This window comes from Cyclopterus lumpus, chromosome 25 (genome assembly GCF_009769545.1).
Source record: "Cyclopterus lumpus isolate fCycLum1 chromosome 25, fCycLum1.pri, whole genome shotgun sequence".
NCBI lineage: Eukaryota > Metazoa > Chordata > Actinopteri > Perciformes > Cyclopteridae > Cyclopterus > Cyclopterus lumpus.
In genome coordinates, this window is record NC_046990.1 from 1,142,082 (window position 1) to 1,165,768 (window position 23,687).

Sequence of the window (23,687 nt, forward strand, 5' to 3'; positions counted from 1 at the left end):
AACTGATAAGTTATTACTGGTAGCATGCAGAAGACTTTTAAAACAATATTTTGAATCTCCATGTTGGGAAATAAATAAGAAAAGACAGTCCAGGTGAACAGGGTAAAACAATTACTAATGGATATCACCATGAAACGGATTAATGACATTAGGACAATTCTATTTTTGTATTACACGTTTTCTGAAATGTTATGTTTAAGAATCCTTATGAGGTATTATTAATAGTGAATGTAGAAGAAATCTACAGATGCAAACAGACAAAGTAGTAAAATAAACGTTTTCTTTCCACTAGGCTTAAAGAAGAAAAATCTAAAAGTTGTTTTCAATGAATGAAAAACAATAATGTCGTAGCAGGCTTAAAATAACTATGGAACTAAAGATAGTAGAGAGGCTGTAGGATGGTGGAGGAGGTACTAAAGACAATACATATCATGTGTGTCATGTCATATATGCATGGACAGATTCAACTATATCACACTAAAAATACTACAGCATCAGAGTTGATTTTATTCTTAAAATATTGAGAATTTATTGTCATGTTTTAAGACAACACAATGTTGTGTAGGTGCATCAGGGATAACATTAAATGTGAAAAGTTGATGAAGAGAACACAAAGAGCCTTAGAGTCTAGCTGCTTTACATTCAGGCTCAGCAGACCGAGTGAGATGTGGACCTGGAGCCGAGGACCAGAACCTGCTGAGCACCACCACCATCCTGCCCACAGCACACGGCTAGAAGAGAACAACAACACCATGTTGGAGGATTCTATCGTACATGGTTCACCCGGCTGAGGGGAAGAACCGTTAGTGCCGTGCAGAGCTCTTGCTGAGGTTGTGAGACGTGTTTGAGATTTACACAACGATACAGTTGAGGTAAATAAAATAGTTTGCAGTGCCAACAGCATTTTAAAAATGACATTCAAAAACGTGATGTCAGCTTCCAGGTAACACACAGATCTTGCCAGTAAATTTCATCACGGAATTACAAATGTACAAACTTTTCTGAAACGGTATGTTTGAATGTGCAAATGAGGCATTCCCTTATTCAATATGTGCTCATTTTCATGGCTATAGGTAAAACATTATTGTTGTCGATATATTAGAGTCAACGTTTTTTAAAGAGGGAATTCTGAAAATCTCTTTGAATCCCTCCATAAATAATAAATAAAGTTATTTTCAACATCATAAAAACAGATATATCTAATACATTTAAACTAGGCATTATCTAATGGTAACTGTTGCTGAATTTAGGGGGACTGCAGACACAAATAAACTAAGTAAAGTAAATGTTGTCTTTCCAGTAGTCTGAAAGAAGAAAAAAAATTCTCAAAATTGCCCAGTGCATGAAATAAGAATGTTCTTGCTCGAGGTGCTTCTCCTTAATGGCGTCCAGCCTGGAAGCGTTTCCTGGAGCAGGTGAGGAGAAGAAGTGCCGAGCTGCTACTGGAAAGAGTCCAGAGGACCATTAGAGCCCCAGTGAGGAGCCAGGTGGACCACAGCGTGTGAAGGCAGCAGGAGATGGATAGGACTCCATCGTGGAAGTGTGTTCCTCCCCACCAACACGAGGCCTGCTGAGTCATTACAAGAGCACCTCTCTTAACACACACAAGTGACCCGACTTTCACGCCTGCCCGTGTTAATAATCAGTGCTCATAATGAACACAATCCATAGGTCTGCTGGGTTAAGGTCCTCAACAACCTTACTCCGAGCAACACCGGCCAGGCGCCGCATGAAGAGAGCGGTTTCCTGTGGTCACAGCGGTGCTACGCTACTGCCCCCCTGTGGACACACGGGGCAAAGACAGCCTTCAGGAGACGAAACACCCCATGAGGTACGGGTACTGTTCACATCCTTGTATGCATCATGCCATCTAATGTCATGTAGGTGAATACTAGGGGGTGCTGCCCATCCAGAGCTGCCCCAAATGAGGAAAGACACATCTTTACTTTTTTAAAGCTGATACTCTTAATACTGTTATATTTATATTCCCCCCTAAAAAAGCCCACACCAACAAAACTACGTAACAGACCCTATTTTCTGTGGGTTTCTTGGAGGAGTGGTCTGCACATCTTCATCTCTAAACAGGGGCAGCTTACATGAGGGTGTATGGACCAAATGATTGTCTGTGATTGAAGGGGCCTCGGGCACTGCAGTGCTCAGCTGTGGTCCGTGTGAGCACACTTAGCAGTCATTTGGTCGACTAATGCCTCAGACAGGTTCTCATGAGTGATTGAACCTGGACCATGTTTGTGCCATAATATGATCCATATGTGTGGCATACCTTTACTGCCACAAGCACATCTGTCCATCGCTTTGTGCAAAAACTGCCGAACCATGTTCCAGCAGACAGAAACATGAAGCGATGCAGCCGATCGTGAAGCGCTCCGTCGTGACTCCCGTTGCACTGACTCAGTGAACCGGGTGCATCCCAACACTTCCTTCTCTACGGCAGAGTACAAACACACATGTGTATTAGACACGTACACAATCGTTTTGTGCCTTGCTCCAGAAAAAAAATTACATAACAAAATAAAACAGATCAAATATTATAGCGTAATAATATTTTACAGAAGCAGCAGTAAAACATTATAATGGCAAGACACTCCCCCTCATCCTCACTTCCACAGAGGGAAGTCTGTTGTTGGGATGATGGAGGTCTTTTATTATAAGAATAATGCATTGAATTTATATAGCGCTTTTCATGATACTCAAAGACACTTCACATAATTATAACATCCTAAAAGCTCAAAATAAATAAGAATAACTAAAATACAGGTAAAAAACAAATAGGGACTTTCTGAGTCGCTTGGATCCTAATAAAAAACAGTCACACATTAAAAGCAGTTCTGAACAGGTGGGTTTTGATTTGTGATTTGAATGAGGAAAGATCAGTGCAGTCTCTGATGGGTTTGGGGAGAGAGTTCCAGAGGGAGGGGGCAGATATGGAGAAGGCTCTGTCCCCCCACGGTGCCTGGTCCTATGTGGGATGGACAGGAGATCATCAGATGAGATGGAGTGTGGTGGTGGAGCAGGTCTGTGAGGTAGGAGGGGGCCTGATGGAGTGTGGTGGTGGAGCAGGTCTGTGAGGTAGGAGGGGGCCTGATGGAGTGTGGTGGTGGAGCAGGTCTGTGAGGTAGGAGGGGGTCTGATGGAGTGTGGTGGTGGAGCAGGTCTGTGAGGTAGGAGGGGGCCTGATGGAGTGTGGTGGTGGAGCAGGTCTGTGAGGTAGGAGGGGGCCTGATGGAGTGTGGTGGTGGAGCAGGTCTGTGAGGTAGGAGGGGGCCTGATGGAGTGTGGTGGTGGAGCAGGTCTATGAGGTAGGAGGGGGCCTGATGGAGTGTGGTGGTGGAGCAGGTCTATGAGGTAGGAGGGGGGCCTGATGGAGTGTACTGGTGGAGCAGGTCTGTGAGGTAGGAGGGGGTCTGATGGAGTGTGGTGGTGGAGCAGGTCTGTGAGGTAGGAGGGGGTCTGATGGAGTGTGGTGGTGGAGCAGGTCTGTGAGGTAGGAGGGGGTCTGATGGAGTGTGGTGGTGGAGCAGGTCTATGAGGTAGGAGGGGGCCTGATGGAGTGTGTAATCACCCCGGTAGAGGTGCTGACAGGCTTTCTTCACCACGATGTTGATGTGAGAGGACCAGGATAAATCCTGAAGCTGTCCACTTCTCCACAGAAGCCCTGCTGATCCAGAGGGGTTGGTGGTTCCTCTCCTGCGTCTCCCTAAAGTCCACTATCAGCTGCTTAGTCTTGCTGACATTCACAGAGAGGTTGTTCTCCTGGCACCAGTTTCTCCAGGTGAGTCACTTCCTTGAGGTTGGCCTTCTTTTTGTTGTCAGAGATCAAACCTGATGAGGGTTGTGGAGTCAGACGCGGCCTGGCAGTCGTGTGTATACAGCAGGGGGCCCAGGACACATCTCTGGGGGGCTCCTGTGTCGTAGGGGAGGAGGTGTGACAGCAAACCCACACCGCCATCAGAAAGTTGGGGATCCAGCCGCTCAGAGTAGCAAAGTGTGCCGTAGTCCACAAACAGCCAGTGTGGATGAGGGGATTCATTGCTTCTTCTGTGGACCTGTTGGAGCTGTAAGAGAACAGTTCCAGGGACTGAAGTAGTGAGAAAAGGACGTAGTCTTTGACACGCCTCCCAGAGACGATGACATCATCATCATCATCATCATCATCAGGTCATTTAGACAGCAGGGGGAGGTTTCTTGTCAACAGGGACCACTGTTGACACATGTAATAACAGGTTTTATGTAGATTTTCACTTTGCTGCCTTATCGGCTATCGTGTCAGATGAGTGGGCTCAGCTGTTTCTACAACGTGTATGGTATGAATATAGCACATTGCCATGTCATTAACTGTCCCTCTAGAAACAAAGACAGCACAAAGTCGTTGCATCACGCCAGCGACATTTATTTCAAGTACAGGAATCAAATGATCTGAGCCACGTTCTGGTCTCATAGAGCATTCCCCCAAAGCAGTGTTTCATAACATGTGGCCTAACCCTGGTGACATGTCTTTGTGAATAACTGCCATTTAATAAACAATGGGCCCATGTGTAAGGTTATGCAGAAATATTACAAGACTGCACTGCTTCATGTTCACTCCCTCTGTATAAGACCTGCATAAGACCACGAGAGACCAGCCCTGAAAGAAAGAAGACCAATAACAAGCCACTGACTCTGGAGACCTGTTGAGGACTGATGAGGCACAGGGGGATCCCACTGGATCAGGATTCAGTCTGTTAGGAGGACCTGGTTAACCTCTCGCTCACCTCCCACAGCTTCTTTGCCAGGGCATCATCTCGCCCCTTGGCGCCCACTTGCTGTAGTGCACAGTTGGCGAAGTAACGTCCGCTGAGAGGCTCGATGCCCTCCTGCAGGGCACAGTACAGGGTGGTCTGGGACCCCCCCTCAGGATCCAGGAAGAAGGCCTTGGCAAAGGGAATCATGAGGAGCTGCAGCCACAGGCTCATACTGCGACCCAGCTCTGTGTGGACGACCCCTGAAGAAGAAATGATCCAAACATGTGAGGATTGTGGAGCCCCGCTTGGCCTACAGCCAATACTCTGCTCAGTGAGATATTGTAAATGACCCCAACATTCCTATATGAAAGGTGCAGACCTAACCTGGGTGGAGGCTGTAGCAGGTGACACTGGTGCCCTCCAGCCGGTTGGCCAGCTCCCTGGTGAAGAGCACATTAAACAGCTTGCTGTTGCAGTAAGCCCGGACGTTGTGCCAGGTGGACTGACCGGAGACCAAGTCCCTCTTGGGTGCCAGCAGAGGGAAGTCCGCGCTGCCACAGCGGTGCAGAAGTGCAGCCACAGTGACCACGCGACTGGGACCGCACTGCTGCAGCTTCTCCAGGAGGAGGTTGGTGAGCAGGAAGTGACCCAGGTGGTTGACCCCGAACGCCACGCAGAACCCATCCGCTGTGTGCCCTGGCCCCATCACACCTGAAACAGCGCTTCAATCACTTACATTGTCCTACCAAAGTCCAATGTGGGTGATTTCCTCTAACAGGGCTTTCTTTCCATTTGGTTTGCATAAAGAGACGTTTCTGGTACCACGGAGCATCGTCCCACCGTGTTCAACACCCTCACCTGCGTTGTTGATGAGGATGTCCAGTCTGGGTTCAGTCCTCAGGAAGGTTTCAGCAAAGCAGCGAACAGACTGGAAACTCGCCAGATCCAAGTGCATGAACAGCACCTGGTTGTTGCCGCTCTCCTGAAGGACAAGCAGCCTGGCTGAGTGTGGCTGTGATACACTAAACTAGCAGAGCTGAAGCGTTTGCATTTTAAAATACATTTTAAATATATTGGAAACAATGTTTCTTTCAGACTGGTCCTTCTTGACAGTGTGGCCAATGGGCAGTCTCCTGGGGGCTCAGGTCATTTCATTGACGTTACACTTTACTTCCACATTATTACAAATGTGTTGAGGCTACGGGCAAGCCGAACTAACTGTGTGAATACTACGCTATAGCTACTGCAGTCCAACAGAACAATACTTCTTACAGGAGTCTTCAGTTATTGTTCAAACTGTTTGATTCAGCTCCACACTCAGTGAGGAAGATGCAGCCTGTGGTGCTGTGTCACAAAGAGAAGTGTTGGATGTCGTTTGCATCAGGGGCACTATGTCTTGGGGCAGCCTCTCGTACTTACTCTACGGATGTGGAAAGCAGCCGCCTCAGCGCTGGCCTTGCTGCGGCAGGCGAGGATCACCCTGGCCCCTCTCTTCGCCAGATCCAGAGCCGTGGCCCTGCCGATGCCAGTGTTGCTCCCTGTGCAGGAAAAACATCAAGCTGAACACAAGCAGCCGCACACAGCTCGGCAGACAGGCGCGTAGAGCATGAACCATCACAGGCGTGCTTATTATACCGGACATGATACAGTCAGCACTTCCTCTGGAAACAAACCCGGCTCTTTAAACACACACATGGCACCCAGCACACCGGACTGTGACGCAAAGAGGAACAGAGGTCAGCATGATGGTGTGGGCCTATTGGGAACAATGCGCTCATCAGAACGAGGCTCCACCCACCGCACACTGAAGCTCCACCCACCGCACACTGAAGCTCCACCCACCGCACACTGAGGCTCCACCCACCGCACACTGTTCTTTACGGCGCGTGTCTACAGGTGAGGGCAGTACACGTGTCTGAAGACAGGTCTGTGAATGTGTAGACCAGTTTGTAACATCGTGACCGCGTTGACGTGTTTCCGTTACCGGAGACCCTCCGGCTGAGTTTGAGGCTACCGCGTCATAGCACGCGTCACCGGGAGCGGTACCTGTCACAATGGCCGTCTTCCCGTTCAGCTTCACCGAGCTGGAGCACCGAGCTCCCCTGAACACGCTGTAGTAAACGAGCACGTAGGAGAACAGAGCTGCTGCCACGAGGCAGAGCAGCGCCGACATGTCGGCTCCGAGCCGGTGGAGCCAGGGTCCTTCTCTTCTTCGTTGTCTTTAATGGCGTTAAAACGCAATACGCAGTTCAGGACTTTCAGAATAAAAGTCTGGCCAAACAGAACCGATGTTGTTCTCTTGGTTAATGGGGAAAGTAGATTGTTTGGAAAAAAATATTACAAAACATGGCGCTTTTCACAAAAAGTGACAAGGTGATATAATTTAAAATAACATTTTAGTTTCGCCAATATCATAAATAATTTGCTTTGAAGTTCAGTCCAACACCAACAGCTCTGCATCCGGTTGGGCTTCCCGGCTTAGCGTTCCTCAGCCGCCAGATGGCGCCCCACGCCATCAAAGTAACCCTCCGGTGTCAAAGAGAAAGTTTGTTATGGGCTTACTATAACAATACCATAAAAATAATGTCATTTAATTACATATAATTATATGTAATTAAATGACATTATTGTTACTCACAAAAACTAAGAAAAGAGATCACATGACTCCTGTATTAGCTGCTCTGCACTGGCTCCCTGTAAAATCAAGAATCACATTTAAAATTCTTCTCCTCACCTACAAAGCCTTGATTGGTGATGCACCATCATATCTTAAGGAGCTTGTAGTACCATATTGCCCCACTAGAGAGCTGCGCTCACTAAATGCGGGGCTACTTGTGGTTCCTAGAGTCCTAAAAAGTAGGATGGGAGCCAGAGCCTTCAGTTATCAAGCTCCTCTTTTATGGAACCAGCTTCCACTTTCAGCCCGGGAGGCAGACACAGTCACCTCATTCAAGAATAGACTTAAGACTTTCCTCTTTAATAGTGCTTATAGTTAGGGCTGAATCAGGTTTGCCCTGGTCCAACCCCTTGATATGCTGCTATAGGCTTATAGGCTGCTGGGGGATGTTTTAGGATACACTGAGCACCTATCTCCTCTTCTCTCTCTCCTTATGGATTAATTTACATCTCTCCATTGCACCTTATTAACTCTGCTTCCTCCCCGGAGTCGTTGTGACTTCACGTCTCATAGGGTCCATTGGACCTGGAGGTGTCTGATGCTGGTGAGCCGGCCTCCCATTGGCCCTGCTGATGCCCCGCCCCCCCTCCTCTCTACCTCCTTCTGTTTCATGGATTAGAGTTCCATTCATACATTGTCATATTCATGTAATGTGTTTATGTAACTCTGTAACTCTGTTCATTCTGTACACATGACATCTATTCATCTGTCCATCCGGGGAGAGGGATCCTCCTCTGTTGCTCTCCTGAAGGGTTCTTCTGTAAATATCACTCTGTCATAATGTTGCACAGTTACTTCTTTGTTGTGTTGCTGTCAACAGCTCCAGGGAGCGTCATGTGCTGCCATGGAATAATGTCCATAGTCAAAGTCCCAATGTTGTTGAACCAGGATCCTTTCACTACATAGTCGCCCCTAATGACCCCTGTCTACAGACTATCTACAGACTCACTGTTCACATCAAGTCACATCCCATAATATACCCAGAAACCCTAAAAGAACCAGTACTCCTGTGCCACAAACAGTGTTTTTTACATGCACATAGCGCTGATTGCCCTGGAGTCAGCAGGTCTTAAACACAAGGGGAAGTCACATGTTGTTATAATACAGTTATTACTAACATTAACATACATACATTAACATTAACACATACAACAACAATGATATCAGTAGCAGACATATTAAGATACATGTGACTGATAATAATAATGTCTTTGTTTGATGACCTCTGTAGTTGTGCCCCTCCCTCAATGATACGTTCAAACCTGCAAAACCACCTCGTCCAAAGTTATTAGTCACGATTTCTTGCATTCCAAAGTGTTGTGTGCGAACCCATCCTCCACAGAGAATTCAACATGGCAGACAGACTAAGTCCCTGTTGATGGACTGAAAGATGTATGTTTGACATCACATTCATTCATGAGCATCCAGCTTGCTTTGTGTATGTCATGTCTGTGTTGTGCGTTTATTGAACCTAGAGGTCAAAGTCGTTTGAAGTTGCTGCCGGCGCCTCGACGCGCCTTCATCGACGTTGATGTTTGGCAGCATTAAACTATGGAAACCCTTTTTTACCATTCCTGTCAAATGAGCCTAAAACGCCTTTTCAAGGCATGCCAAGATATCCAATATTTACATGGAGGTACGACGGAAAAAACATGAATAATTAGGCATATTTGAAAATAATGCAACAGCAGTCCGTGGATATTTATTGATATCATAATGTGTTTTGGACATTATACTGGATTGGATAGTCTGGACCCTTTGCAATGTAACAAGGCCGTTATTGTCAGAATGTTATCGATCGGTGGTTTACTATTATTATTATTATTATATCTTTATTTAAAATGAGGCTTCATAGGTGAATTGCTTTGATTTGGTAATTGTTTGTTTGTTTGTTGTTGTCTGACAAAGGCGTTTATTGTACCTGCTGTTGTGATTGTATCTTGAAATGGTTTGCATCACAAGAATGTTAGCTTTCCAAAGATATGTTGCATCCTATATGTAACATAACATAAGTTAAAAAATACACTTTATAATGTATATTTTCACTTGTAGTAGTTTACAGACCTCGTTCGGATTTATTCATATGTTTGTAAATATATATTTATGTAGAAATATGCGTGTACCTGCATTTTATGCTAACCTTTGTTAGCATAAAATGCCTGTGAAACACTTTGCTGCTTGTTTTGATATGTGTTATATAAATAAGCTTTATTATTATCAACCACACATCTTTAAATTTAATCTGAGACTAATAGTCCACAATCAAGCTTTAAGTATTAGAACTACACATAAAATAAGAATTTTCTACAACACGTGGTGTTTGCTGTCAAATCTAAGAGCCAATCAGCTCTCTGATGTGGCGACAGCCAGGCGTTTCCCATCATGCACTGGGCCACGCAGTCAGTGGGGAGCAACTGCGGCGCCTGGCTCTAAAATCTGCGGCCGCCTCGCTCTTGTGAGATTATCGTTGACCACGTGTGCATGACCGGCAACGAACCCAATGACATTCTGCATTGCTGAGGACGTTGTGTAGAAAATAATGTTGCACTAATGTCTCAAGTTCTCTAGAAATGTAACCGGTTATGTTGCACGCGGTAATGACTGCTAACACGGTCGCGTGTCATTTAGACCTGAACATCATCACATTAATTTCGCCTCTTTGCATTACATCGGGCCGCTATATATATTACATTTCATTTAGCGACGTATTATCATATATATTATTATTATGATTATTATCATACGCCGTAGACACAGCTACGGGGAGCGATTCAGGGTTAAGTCTTGCTCAAGGACACTTCGACATGGGCGGGGATTGAACCGCTGACCGTCTGAATGAAAGACAGACCTGATAACCACTTTCTTTTGTTTTAGGAAGCGGCTGTGCAAAGAGAGAGAGACCAGAGGACAATGTGTGTGTTCTATGTGTTTTCCTTTGTTTAATGTTAGCTGTTGCTCATGTGTCCACTTGGTATCCATGTTTTCCCCTTTGTAAATTGCGATTCATGGTTTTGAAAAGAATGGTTAAATGGTTGTGGTGGCTGGGGCGTGGTTAGGCTCAGCTGCGGAGGGGAGTGTGTGGGGGGGGGGGGGGGGGGGGCTCAGGGAACAGGTGCCTCAGCTGCAGGGGATCAGGTGATGAGTGTCTCTGCCCTATGTTAGGTTTGATAGGGATGGAGGCACGAGAGAGGAGAGCAGAGGCAGTCTGCTAGCTAATAAAGCATATTACGAAAGATACCCTGAGTGTGCTCATCCTTTGGTGCTGGGGGGGGACCCCATAGGAATGTGACAGGAGCTTGTTACACTGGTGCCCAACAGGGGGCCCCCTTAAAGGAAAAAAGAATGTGTCATCTGGTCACATGACATCTATTCATCTGTCCATCCGGGGAGAGGGATCCTCCTCTGTTGCTCTCCTGAAGGTTTCTTCCCTTTTTTCCCTGTGAAAGGTTATTTTCTGTTTTCTTTTAGTTTTTCCTGATCCGATCTGAGGTCAAAGGTCAGGGATGTCGTATGTGTACAGATTGTAAAGCCCTCTGAGGGGACTTTGTGATTTGTGATTCTGAGCTATACAAAATAAATGGAATTTAAATTGATTTGAATAATGTTTTTATTTATATTTGGCATCAATCATTCTAATACATCTAATTATAATCAGGGGAGTTATTACATTTTAACAAGCTGTTACATAATCAGTTATTACCTCATCTTTGATTCCACACCTTGTACATATAACATGCAAACTAATCTCCGACATGGATTCTTCAGCACCGCTGTAAAAACTGTTGTCATGGCGAGTCCAAGATAGACAGTCACACTGGCAAACCTTTACATTACATTTCTTGCCTATAATTGCCTGCCAGCCCACGTTTTTATGTCATGAAATGGTATGGTCTGTGGATATCTTCCCATACTTCCTGTTTAACAGAACAATAACAACCCAATAACCGGATGTTCATGGAAAGCTCTTCATGCGAGACCAGACAGTCTCTCGCTGAGCTCCCACAGCTTCTTGGCTGCAGCGTCATCCTTGGCTTTAGCATAGACTTCTCTCACAGTGCAGTTGGAGAAGTACCGTCCGCTGAGAGGTTCGATGCCTTCCTCGACAGCACAGTGCAGGGTGGTCTGGGCCCCCTGAACGGTGTCTTTGAAGAAGAATGCAGTCACGGGCTTCAGGAGCATTCGCATTATTGAGGCCATGTTCCTTGCCAGCTCAGAGTTGATTGTTCCTGTAAAAACATAGTAATGTAGTTTAGTTGCCTGATCTTTAGCGGTTATTGTAAAAATAACTATTAACTTTTTAATGTTGTTTAGACCAGCGGCTCCCAACCACCGGGCTGCGGACCGGTACCAGTCTGTGGGTCCTTTGGTCCCGGGCCGCACAGAAACATATTTATTACTACAATATTTAATTGATTATCTGAAAAAAAAATTACTTTGAAAAACGACCGGATACATCCGTCTGTGCGTCTTGACACATTTCAAGACAATCGTCTTGGTCACGTTATACGTTTCCCCAAAAATGAACACACATAATATGTGACGATAATTCAGCGTAATGGTGAGTTCTATTTTGATGTACTTTATATTTGTTTCAATGCCGGTCGTATCATTTTATTTCATCATATTCATCCGCCACAACTTGAAGGCCGGCCCGTGAAAACACTGTCTGACACCAAACCTGTCGGTGGACTGACCCGGGTGGAGGCAGTAGCAGGTGACCTTGGTCCCCTGCAGTTTCTTGGCCAGCTCATGGGTGAAGAGTACGTTGCACAGCTTGCTATCGGAGTAGACCTGGAAAACATCCATGGAAGAGTTCCCCAGTCCCAAAGCTTTATGGGTGTTCAGGCAGTCAAAATCTATTTTCCCAAAGTGATGTGCCGTAGACGACAGGGTGACCACTCTGCCAGGTTCACACTCCTTCAGCCGGTCCAGCAGCAGGTTTGTTAGGAGGAAGTGACCAATGTGGTTGACGCCAAACATCATCCCCAGTCCGTCCTCTGTTCGACCCTGAAGGAAAATACCTGAAGCAAAAACATGGAGGAATAATCCTGTTTCCAGACGATGGCAACCCAAGCAAGGCTTTAAACAATCTAATATCTGTAGAGTATAATGAGTCCTTGAATATAAAAACAGTATATATAAAAGTCACCATCGTACACATTTATTCATAATGTATGAACGTTGCCATCCAGAGTTCGATAGGTCAAGAAACACAAATGATAAGATCAGACATGTTGTAAACAAGCCGATACGTTGGCCAAATGAGCTGAAGCACTTTAAATCAAAGTCAATACCCCTAACATGTCTGGAACTACTCATTACTGCACAGGAAAACTGTATATGAATGCTGCCGCGAAAAATATTGACCAAGCTGCAACCAAAAAGTGCAATAGATGATATATTTATATTGCATTCCAGAGAGCATTAAAGTGTTTGACGCATTCCCAACACTTGAAAGGACACATGGCTCTAAGCAGGGTTTAGAAATACCAAGGTCCAAAAACTGAGCTCATTAGGGAAGTTCGGGGTTATAAAAAGTGAACACTATTCTGATCCTATTATCTGCATTTCTAGATCAAAACAATTGTATAACCATATCGTTTAAGCCATGACAGTTGGCAGTAGCATTAATGATCTGTTAGTAATAATGAGATTGAATGTTGCAATGAATGTTCTACACTACTGAAACTACAGAAGAGGCTAAAATGATGACAAATTATCTGAAAATGTATGTTGACAATGTTTCATTACAGGCAGGGAATTATTTATCACTAACTGTGTTTTAAAAATAATTAAATACAGCGTCTTTATTTGAGCTTCGTGTTTGAATTGTAGAAATGTGCCTCAACCAGTACAAAAACTATTATTATTACTATAATTATGCGAGGTGTTAAAGTAAGCCTGGAGTTCCACTTGTGTGCTAATGAGTTTGAATTGAATTGTATTTGAATGGACAACATGCTAATCCAATGTGGGGCACAGGACCTGTTCTTCCTCTCATCTCCATCACCTTCTAGCCTTCTGTGTGGTGATGTCTCATATTGTCTCTTCCTCTCATTCTGTGTGGTGATGTCTCATATTGTCTCTTCCTTTCATTCTGTGTTGTGATGTCTCATATTGTCTCTTCCTTTCATTCTGTGTTGTGATGTCTCATATTGTCTCTTCCTCTCATTCTGTGTGGTGATGTCTCATATTGTCTCTTCCTCTCATTCTGTGTGGTGATGTCTCATATTGTCTCTTCCTTTCATTCTGTGTTGTGATGTCTCATATTGTCTCTTCCTCTCATTCTGTGTTGTTATGTCTCATATTGTCTCTTCCTCTCATTCTGTGTGGTGATGTCTCATATTGTCTCTTCCTCTCATTCTGTGTGGTGATGTCTCATATTGTCTCTTCCTCTCATTCTGTGTTGTTATGTCTCATATTGTCTCTTCCTTTCATTCTGTGTGGTGATGTCTCATATTGTCTCTTCCTCTCATTCTGTGTGGTGATGTCTCATATTGTCTCTTCCTCTCATTCTGTGTGGTGATGTCTCATATTGTCTCTTCCTCTCATTCTGTGTTGTTATGTCTCATATTGTCTCTTCCTCTCCCAATGCGGAGCTTTGATTGAAAGGCTCTAAAAGGGGTCACTGGCCATCGTTTATCGGTCAGATGGCGTCTCTCTGGGAACGAATGGCATTGAGTTGAGCTCAATTGAGTTTTCCAGAACCTTATTTTGTGAATCACTGTTAACCCTGTTGAACAGATGTTAAAGTAGTCCAACCCATTCTAATGTGTATATATTCAATTCAAGTTTCATAACTTGATACTCTGGATGCTATATGAGTGACGTTCAACGTATCAAAGTGATCTTACCTTCCAAAGCTGGAACATTTACAATTGATGCACACATCATACCATGTTTATTATAAGGAATGGGCCAAATGATCTGAACCACTTTAAGTCAAACTGAATACCAACTCATTGTTGTTTTGTCTACAATGTTACATTGTCCTTTATTATTAGGGATAATATAAATATCTTTCTGCAAACTTTGCATTTGTTTTTAAAATCAAACTGTTAATGAGCAGGGATGACAGCTGAGGACACACAACTCTAAACAACAGGTGATGGTGTGCAGCTTGATGACATCTCACCTGCATTGTTGATGAGGATGTCCAGTCTGGGTTCAGACTTCAGGAAGGTTTCAGCAAAGCTACGGACAGACTTGAGACTGCCCAGATCCAACGGCATGAACACCACCTGATTACTGCCACTCTCCTGTGGGAGAAATCAAGCCGTATTTCCACTGAATGAGAAGCTGATTATAGCATAAAGATGCCCTTGGAAATGTGGAAATAAACTTTAACTAATTATCATCGGTCGTGTGAGTGAGGGAGCTCCTCTGTGTCTGTCCACAGCTAATCTCCCTTTCTACTGCAGCAAACAGCGTAACATCTTGCAGTTCCAGTTATGACGACGTGCTCAAGACCTCTCGTGGCTGCAGTGACTCACACATTCTCAAAACACCTTTTATGGCCTCAAGATATCATTCTAAGCAATTCTAAGCTTACATGCCATGGGGTGCCCACAAGCTGGTCTAGCATGCATTTAGGACAGAGAGCCTTCTCTTGATGGAACAAGCAGAGCATGCTAGATTTCTACTTACCTTCTTGACTTCCTCAAGGGCCGCCTCCCCTCTCTGCTTGCTGCGGCAGGCCAGAATCACTCTAGCTCCTCTCTTGGCCAGATCTATGGCTGTAGTTTTCCCAATGCCTGTGTTGCTACCTGGAGATAAAAACAGAGACAGGTGATCCATGTTTTAATTCCAACACACAGATGTTGCTTCTTTCAATTGAGGCTCTTGTATTTGGAATATCCTGCAGCAAGGATGATGGTTCCTTTTCATGATGAAAGTCGTGTTCATATGAAATGAATCATGTAACTAATAGCCCACCTGATTGTACAGGATCACTAAGACTTGATGTCGACTAAATGTGGTTTCAATTGCACAGTGAGTTTAAGAGTTATATGGCAGTTTGTGCAATGTAGGACACGCCCACAAGAACAAGACAACCAATTACAGGAAAAGTGTGCGGCATGTCCAAAAACTACAAACTATAACCGTATATTCTAGTCAGTGAAGAATGGATAAATCAGTAAGAGTGCTTATACGGTCCGAGTTGAGGTGCTGTGACATCAAGTAGACATATAACCACACGTGAGTCAGGATCTCTTGTCTTGAACCTTTAATGGGGGCTCAGTATGCATTAAGTCATGCAACAGGGTTGTAACTGAGAGAATAAAGGAACATATATTATACTTATAAAGCATGAATTACTGTCATGTATTCTACATAACAGCGCAGACCATTGGGTCGGCATGGTACTTCACAAAAATCTTTCCTATAAAGTGATGAGCTGCTCTCTGATGAGGAGAGAAGTGTAAGTTGCGACTGCTTGCTTCCAATTTTTAAGCAAGCAGTGTCCAGGCACACTAATCCTTTCAGAATTCACTATTCATAGTTTTTAAAAGACTTTCTTCAAAGGATGTGGCTCGTTGGTTGTCGGACTTGTCCGTCACCCTATGCCTGCCCTTCTTTAGTTGTATGAAGTTGTCTCATGGGTTAAGAATGGTTGGACGACCGTTCTCCAGCATATTCACCTTGAATGTATTCACATTTGGCCTTTGTGCACTTCCCAAACACACCAAGCCCCACCCAGATGTATCTTGTTCCCAAAAGTAGTAACAGAAGGATGTTGGCATCTTGGTCAGGCTTTGGAAAGTGGACAGCTACGTTTCTCAGGATAAGGATGGTGAAAGGTAGGAGAGAAAAGTGTGAGGCCAAGTCTGGATTATCAACTTGGGCAGGGCTCTCTGTAGAAACACCATCACTCACTTTGGTCCAGATTGGATCCACCTGTGTAAAGGTGTAATCACCCTGCTCTCCTTGTGGATGCATTCAGTGTCCGGTCGTTAGTTGGTGTTCCTCATGTCATTCTAGTTTGACCTAAGTTTATTTTCGATTCTTAATTGTTTTGCTCCATCTACTAATTCTTAATATACGCCTGTAAATTCTTTATTTTATATTCATAAAGCGTTGTTTTTTTATACAGAGTTGCAGTCTATATCAAGCTATACAATGTGCCTTTTCTTAATACCCAATTAGTTGGAAGTAGTCCAACCTCTCAGCGGACGGTACTTCTCCAACTGCACTGTGAGAGAAGTCTATGCTAAAGCCAAGGATGACGCTGCAGCCAAGAAGCTGTGGGAGCTCAGCGAGAGACTGTCTGGTCTCGCATGAAGAGCTTTCCATGAACATCCGGTTATTGGGTTGTTATTGTTCTGTTAAACAGGAAGTATGGGAAGATATCCACAGACCATACCATTTCATGACATAAAAACGTGGGCTGGCAGGCAATTATAGGCAAGAAATGTAATGTAAAGGTTTGCCAGTGTGACTGTCTATCTTGGACTCGCCATGACAACAGTTTTTACAGCGGTGCTGAAGAATCCATGTCGGAGATTAGTTTGCATGTTATATGTACAAGGTGTGGAATCAAAGATGAGGTAATAACTGATTATGTAACAGCTTGTTAAAATGTAATAACTCCCCTGATTATAATTAGATGTATTAGAATGATTGATGCCAAATATAAATAAAAACATTATTCAAATCAATTTAAATTCCATTTATTTTGTATAGCTCAGAATCACAAATCACAAAGTCCCCTCAGAGGGCTTTACAATCTGTACACATACGACATCCCTGACCTTTGACCACACATCGGATCAGGAAAAACTAAAAGAAAACAGAAAATAACCTTTCACAGGGAAAAAAGTGAAGAACACATTTAATCAATTGTCTATAGAAAAAGGTCAGAGGATGTGACGACTGCCACCCTGATGACCAACAGCAGCCTCAATATAAAAGAGCCTTTACTTACCGGTCACAATCACAGTTTTCCCATGCAGCTTTGTTTTGCTTGTGCACCGCTTCCCTTTCACCACCACATGACGGAAAATGTAAGCCAATCCTACGACAACACCCAGGACCAGCAGAAGAGTAGACATTGTCAAGCCCGTTCCTCACACCAGACTGGCTGCCTGGTGAAAGTCTGAGTGATTTGTGCATTGAAACTTCCTCAAACAATCACACCCATTTCCTGTCTGGGCGGGACAATGTGCTCTCTGTAATCAGGTGATACATGTCAGTTATGATGCAGTATTTGACCTTTTCTCTACATAAAGGAAAGCTTAAAAAGAATAGAGCTCAAGTAATATAGCTCATATTGTGGATAGCCATCATGGCCATGAGCAAAAACATGTGTTGTATAGTAAATCAAAATGTCTTGCAAAAGAGTTCACCTCCTCTTCCTCCCAGCCAGTATAATACAACAGGAAAGCAGCACCACCTACAGTTGCAGACATGCACATGTAGACATAAAGCTGCTATTTTTGCTGCTTCTTAATGTGATTGCATATTGAATGATTTGATATGCATCTATGTGACTCTTTTTGATTGTAGGATCTCTGATTGCATGTTTATCTATATAAATATCTATATGAAATCCAATCAGTAAAACTTGAAGCTGCACTAATCAATAGTTTGATTTTGGATAAAATGACACAAACGCTGATTGAATCTCACCGCTCAGTCAAAAAACTGAAAAACAGCAGACAGACACATTTAGCTCCACGGTGACCATTGAGGAGCATTCAGCATAGTTGGTGTGGACCGAAACAAGGCTAAAAGGAGGCAAACTGTGGACTTACACTGATCATGCATGGACAGACAAAGGACTACAGATGTAACGTGGACCTCTATGAATGGATGAGTAAATAGGAAACTGTTGGCTTTACAACAACATGTTCACTGTATGAAGTGAAACATGTCATTTGGTCACATGGCATTGTTGAGTGATTGCAGAAAAATATGAAAGCCTAAAAGTATACTCAGTATAGACATTATTGCTATATGTTGTAGAATCCTTTGAGTATAATTGTTATTATGTAACCTATCCTGTGTAATAGGATCCTGCAGCTCATATTACCGTGTAAGGCAACAACACTCGTGTAGTCGATTGTAGAAGACGGTTGAATTACAACTATGTGACACGTGCCGATGAGAGGAGGGGTAAGCTGCGTCTGTGGACTATATATGCTGCTGCGCAGATGACAGGATTCAGATTTTTGCTTAATTCTCCCTGAGAGGAGACTGCAAATCTCCCAGCTTTTTTTTACTTTACCTTCAGAGGAAAAAGCTTGACTAGAGCCAACTTATGTAGAAACCCCCTGAACACTTAGAACTTGTTGTATGTGGCACTGAGACGGTTTCATTAACTTGAAATTGTTGTATGTGATTGTTTTGAATAAAAACCACAGGAACTGGGACTCAAACTAAAGACTCTAGTTCTTCAGCACAGTCTAACCTTCTTCCTCTGTCCTGATACTGTATAAAATAGGCAATAGTAAAGTATAGACGATGTACATATAATCATACTGGGAGTAAGGAGTTACAACCCTAGTGAAAGCGCCTAAAGGCTTATAGCCGTGAACGAGGGTTAGTTAAAACACTGATATCGGTGAGGGATACTAATCCCTCCGGGATCACTCGGTGATGCTTAAGGAGTGACCACTGTGTTGGCTGTGGATCCTGTTCCCCCTTATTCTTCCCTAACCTCCCCTCCCCGGAGCAGGACATCCATATACGTTACAGCATACAGACAAAATGAGCTGAATCAATTGAATCAAAAAGACAACAAGTGTAGTCCAGAGATATGCCGGTAGACTGTAGGTGTAACCGGCAACAAGGCCTAAACCAACCTCAACAATGACGAGGAGGCGTTGTAATTATCTGTAAACTCATATCTCATATTCATGAACCAATGTGTTTTTTCTGGCACGCACCTTGTGTCAGCTTAATAATAATAATAATACTGTGAATTTATATAGACACTCAAAGACGCTTTACATAAGGCATAGACAAACAGAAACAAACTGAATAGAAAGACAAAGGGCAAACAAAACAAACAAACAGAACATTTCGGGTAAAAAGGAAAGAAACTGGAGAAGGAGTCATGTAGTGGAGGGTAGGGTGCGGGGTTAGCAGGTGAAGGACAGTTTGAAGAGGTGGGTTTTCAGGGCTTGTTTGAATCAAGATATTCAAGATTCAAGATTTTTATTTGCCATTTGTGCCTGGACCAACAGTCCAGACACATTGGAATTCTTATGCAGGGCTCTCCGAGTCTGACGGATATGGATGGGGAGGGCGTTCCAGGGGGGGGGGGGGGGGGGGGGGCAGCAGCTGAGAAGGCCCGGTCACCCCAGGTCCGGCGCTTGGTCCTGATGGTCTTGATGGTGTTTGCACCGGCGGACCTGAGACAACGGGTTGGGGCTTGGAGGGGGCGGAGGTCTGAAAAGTAGGGAGGGGCCATGTTGTTTAGGGCTTTCTAGGTGGTGAGTATTTAAGTCTATAATGAATTTGAGTGTAAAATGTCAGTGCAAATGGTAATGTGGTTGCGCTTTTCTAGCCAGGCAGAATTTTGCGTTGGGGTACAGAGAGAGTAGCGATTTTCAAAGTCACGGCTAAATATTGACATGATTTTAAGAAACGAGATGAGGTCTTTCAATTCCATGGCCTGTTCCTGTGGGCGCTGTGACCCCATGGGTCAGAATGTCGGAGGAAGAATGCTGTAAAGAGTGGGACCTGTTGCTGCATGATATTCACAGTTCACAACGAGGCATCTCCTTGAGCGAGACTTGGAACAGGAAAATGTTTTATTTCTTTGTAGGGTTTTTTCTGTTGTCGGGCACTTAAAATAACAATCTGAGCCTGTGGGAAAAACAAGCACTTAGTGGATGCAATGTTACATTGACACTGTACAGTTGCCCTTCTAGCTCTTTCCTGTGGGTTACAGGTGGGCAGGCTCCACACCTCTGTCCACTGTTACATTAGGACTACGACAAAGGAGAGAAAGGGACACTTTGCTGATTTTCAGCCGGCTCTGTGTCACTAGATGCAGAAACAGAAGGAGCAAGAAATACAACTGACCAACTAAAGTCTTAAGCCCACAGGAGTGCCCTTGTGGCGCCGGGATAACCAACATCCTGATCAATACACTCATTCAATTCAATTCAGTTTATTTTGTATAGCCCAATATCACAAATTATCCTCAGAGGGCTTTACAATCTGTACACATACAACATCCCTGTCCCAGGACCTCACATCGGATCAGGAAAACTCCCAAATAATAGAAGAAACCCTGTGAGAAAAAAGTGAAGAACCCTTCAGGAGAGCAACATGAGGAGGATCCCTCTCCCCGGATGGACAGATGAATAGATGTCATGTGACCAGATGAACAGAGTTACAGAGTTACAACACATTATATGAATATAACGGAAATGTATGAATAATTAGTAGTAGCCATGGACCAGACCTCCACAATCCATGAAACAGAAGGAGAACTGGATGCAGGAAGCAGGAAGCAGGGGCAAGGAGGCAGGACCCAGGACCAACTTCAGACACAGCCAGGTCCAATGGACCCTATGAGTCACAAAGACTCAAAAACTCTGGGGAGGAAGCAGAGTTAATAAGGTGCAATGGAGAGATGTAAATTCATCCATAAGGAGAGAGAGAAGAGGAGATAGGTGCTCAGTGTATCCTAAAACATCCCCCAGCAGCATATAAGCCTATAGCAGCATATCAAGGGGCTGGACCAGGGCAAACCTGATTCAGCCCTAACTATAAGCACTATCAAAGAGGAAAGTCTTAAGTCTATTCTTGAATGAGGTGACTGTGTCTGCCTCCAGGACTGAAAGTGGAAGCTGGTTCCATAAAAGAGGAGCTTGATAACTGAAGGCTCTGGCTCCCATCCTACTTTGTAGGACTCTAGGAACCACAAGTAGCCCCGCATTTAGTGAGCGCAGCTCTCTAGTGGGGCAATATGGTACTACAAGCTCCTTAAGATATGATGGTGCATCACCAATCAAGGCTTTGTAGGTGAGGAGAAGAATTTTAAATGTGATTCTTGATTTTACAGGGAGCCAGTGCAGAGCAGCTAATACAGGAGTCATGTGATCTCTTTTCTTAGCTTTTGTGAGTACACGAGCTGCAGCATTCTGGATCAACTGGAGGGACTTAAGAGACTTATTAGAGCAGCCTGATAATAAGGAGTTGCAGTAATCTAGTCTGGAAGTAACAAACGCGTGAACCAGCTTTTCTGCATCTTTTTGGGAAGATGTGCCAGATTTTTTAAATGTTACGTAGATGAAAAAATGCAATCCTTGAGATTTGCTTAACGTGGGAGTTAAAGGACAAGTCTCGGTCAAAGATAACTAGAGATTCTTTACAATGGTGTTGGATGCCAGGGAAATGCCATCTACAGAAACCACATCACCAGATAATTGATCTCTGAGGTGTTCAGGGCCCAGTAAAATAACTTCAGTTTTGTCTGAGTTTAACATCAGGAAGTTGCAGGTCATCCATGTTTTTATGTCTTTAAGACATTCTTGAATTTTAGCGAGCTGGTTGGTCTCCTCTGGTTTGATCGATAGATATAATTGAGTATCGTCTGCATAACAATGAAAGTTTATGGAGTGTTTCCTGATAATGTTGCCCAAAGGAAGCATATATAAGGTAAATAAAATTGGTCCAAGCACAGAACCTTGTGGAACTCCGTGATTAACGTTGGTGGTCATTGAGGCTTCATCGTTTACAAATACAAATTGAGATCGATCTGATAAATAGGATTTAAACCAACTTAGTGCGGTACCTGAAATGCCAATCGACTAATAGGATTTAGGATCCTTTATCTGATGCAATTAGGAGGTCATTTGTAATTTTCACCAGTGCTGTGGTGTTTTCCTAAATCCTGACTGAAACTCCTCAAATAAACTATTCTGATGTAGAAAGTCACACAACTGATTTGCGACTACTTTCTCAAGGATCTTAGAGAGGAAGGGAAGGTTAGAGATCGGTCTGTAGTTAGCCAACACCTCGGGATTAAGAGTGGGCTTTTTCAGGAGAGGTTTAATTACAGCTACTTTGAAGGAATGTGGTACATGGCCTGTTAGCAAAGACACATTAACAATATCCAACAGAGAGGTGCCAATTAAAGGCAACACGTCTTTAAGCAGCCTTTGGGATGGGGTCCAAGAGACAGGTAGACGGTTTAGAAGTAGAAACCGTTGAGGACAATTGGTCTAGGTTAATGGGAGAAAAGCTATCCAAATATACACCAGGGCATACAGCCGTTTCCAAGGCCACTCCTCTTGATGACAGATCGGCAGTAGTTGAGGGCAAGAGATCATCAATCTTGCCTCTAATAGTTACAATCTTTTCATTGAAGAAGTTCATGAAGTCATTACTACTGAGGTCTATAGGAATACACGGCTCCACAGAGCTGTGACTCTCTGTCAGCCTGGCTACAGTGCTAAAGAGAACCCTGGGGTTGTTCTTATTTTTCAGTCGGGAGTCATTACCGCCGGCGTGTATTATAATCTTACTGTAACTACGCTCATCTTTAGCCAGCAGTTTTAAACAAGATTCAATGTCGCCCGCTCTGGCCCCCGGGATGCATATGACTTTGGTCCCTGGCTTCACGTTTCTGACTATGGAGCTACCTATAACCAGAGTGGGTTTCTCAGCGGGTGTGTTGCTGAGTGGGGAAAACTGGTTTGAAACGTGAAGAGGTTGGTGGTGCTCAGTGCGCTTCTGTTTAGACGTCTTTTTCCCTCGAACAGTTACCCAGCATTCCGGCTGCTCGGGGGCTGCCGGGGAACAGCTAACAGAAGCTACGTCTGGTTGGTCCGCACCGGCTATGGGTTGGGGCGGGCAACTGGAAGTGCTGCAACACGCTTACCGGAAGAGAGAGATGATGCGTTCAGGAGAGAAACAGAAAAAAGAGATAATTGTAGTTTTACAACTTCAGGGATTATAGAAGTCGTGGCATGGGCCAGCTCTGCTTATTATATTAACATTGGACCACTCATGGAAATCAATCTGATACTTGAACAAAAAAACGTGATATGTTTGAATGGGTGTTGGTCAGGGCCCGTTGACATGTAATGTTTGTGTGCCCTGAAATCCATGGCTGTCAATGTAGACTCGCGGAAGGCTAAAGCAAGATTTATGCTCTTGAGGTGTGCAAGAGTTCCCAGGAGCCAACGGCGCAACAGCTGCATCCACAGATAAAAATAGTTAAACTTTTGGAATGCACCGCATATCATGTGACATGGAACAACCAATTACATCTGGCAGATATCTTTTCTTTCTGTAAATTTAAGTCTACG

General features: G+C 44.0%; 2 protein-coding genes across 6 annotated transcripts; both read right to left on the reverse strand.

The window, feature by feature from the left end:
* Positions 1-528: 528 nt before the first annotated feature.
* dhrs13a.3 (dehydrogenase/reductase (SDR family) member 13a, duplicate 3) lies at positions 529-6,992 on the reverse strand. Of its 5 annotated transcripts, none has more exons than XM_034529027.1 (7): positions 6,786-6,987; positions 6,159-6,277; positions 5,598-5,721; positions 5,124-5,450; positions 4,770-4,999; positions 2,282-2,443; positions 529-731 (listed from the first exon to the last, which is right to left on the reverse strand). In XM_034529027.1, the coding sequence occupies exons 1-7, from the start codon at positions 6,910-6,912 to the stop codon at positions 621-623; spliced, it is 1,200 nt and encodes a 399-aa protein (XP_034384918.1). In that variant the 5' UTR covers positions 6,913-6,987; the 3' UTR covers positions 529-620. The 5 variants fall into 5 exon arrangements, with proteins under 5 accessions (XP_034384918.1, XP_034384917.1, XP_034384919.1 ...); XM_034529026.1 differs by having other exon boundaries at positions 618-1,570; positions 6,786-6,992; XM_034529028.1 differs by lacking the exon at positions 529-731 and adding an exon at positions 1,467-1,779 and having other exon boundaries at positions 6,786-6,984.
* Positions 6,993-11,005: 4,013 nt separating this feature from the next.
* On the reverse strand, positions 11,006-17,533 carry LOC117728150 (dehydrogenase/reductase SDR family member 13-like). Its single transcript, XM_034528914.1, has 5 exons — positions 17,342-17,533; positions 15,064-15,182; positions 14,552-14,675; positions 12,111-12,437; positions 11,006-11,642 (listed from the first exon to the last, which is right to left on the reverse strand). The coding sequence occupies exons 1-5, from the start codon at positions 17,466-17,468 to the stop codon at positions 11,383-11,385; spliced, it is 957 nt and encodes a 318-aa protein (XP_034384805.1). The 5' UTR covers positions 17,469-17,533; the 3' UTR covers positions 11,006-11,382.
* Positions 17,534-23,687: the final 6,154 nt, after the last annotated feature.

What these genes read in the sequence shown, in the direction of transcription:
- dhrs13a.3 (XM_034529026.1), bottom strand. Translation starts at nt 6,912, where the DNA reads ATGTCGGCGCTGCTCTGCCTCGTGGCAGCAGCTCTGTTCTCCTACGTG. An exon ending in CTGCTACAGCCTCCACCCAG is followed by an intron (nt 5,000 to 5,123) that starts GTTAGGTCTGCA and finishes TTTCTTCTTCAG; the next exon opens with GGGTCGTCCACACAGAGCTG. An exon ending in TGGCAAAGAAGCTGTGGGAG is followed by an intron (nt 2,444 to 4,769) that starts GTGAGCGAGAGG and finishes ACTCTGCCGTAG; the next exon opens with AGAAGGAAGTGTTGGGATGC.
- LOC117728150 (XM_034528914.1), bottom strand. Translation starts at nt 17,468, where the DNA reads ATGTCTACTCTTCTGCTGGTCCTGGGTGTTGTCGTAGGATTGGCTTAC. An exon ending in GAAAACTGTGATTGTGACCG is followed by an intron (nt 15,183 to 17,341) that starts GTAAGTAAAGGC and finishes TTTTATCTCCAG; the next exon opens with GTAGCAACACAGGCATTGGG. An exon ending in CTGCTACTGCCTCCACCCGG is followed by an intron (nt 11,643 to 12,110) that starts GTCAGTCCACCG and finishes ATGTTTTTACAG; the next exon opens with GAACAATCAACTCTGAGCTG.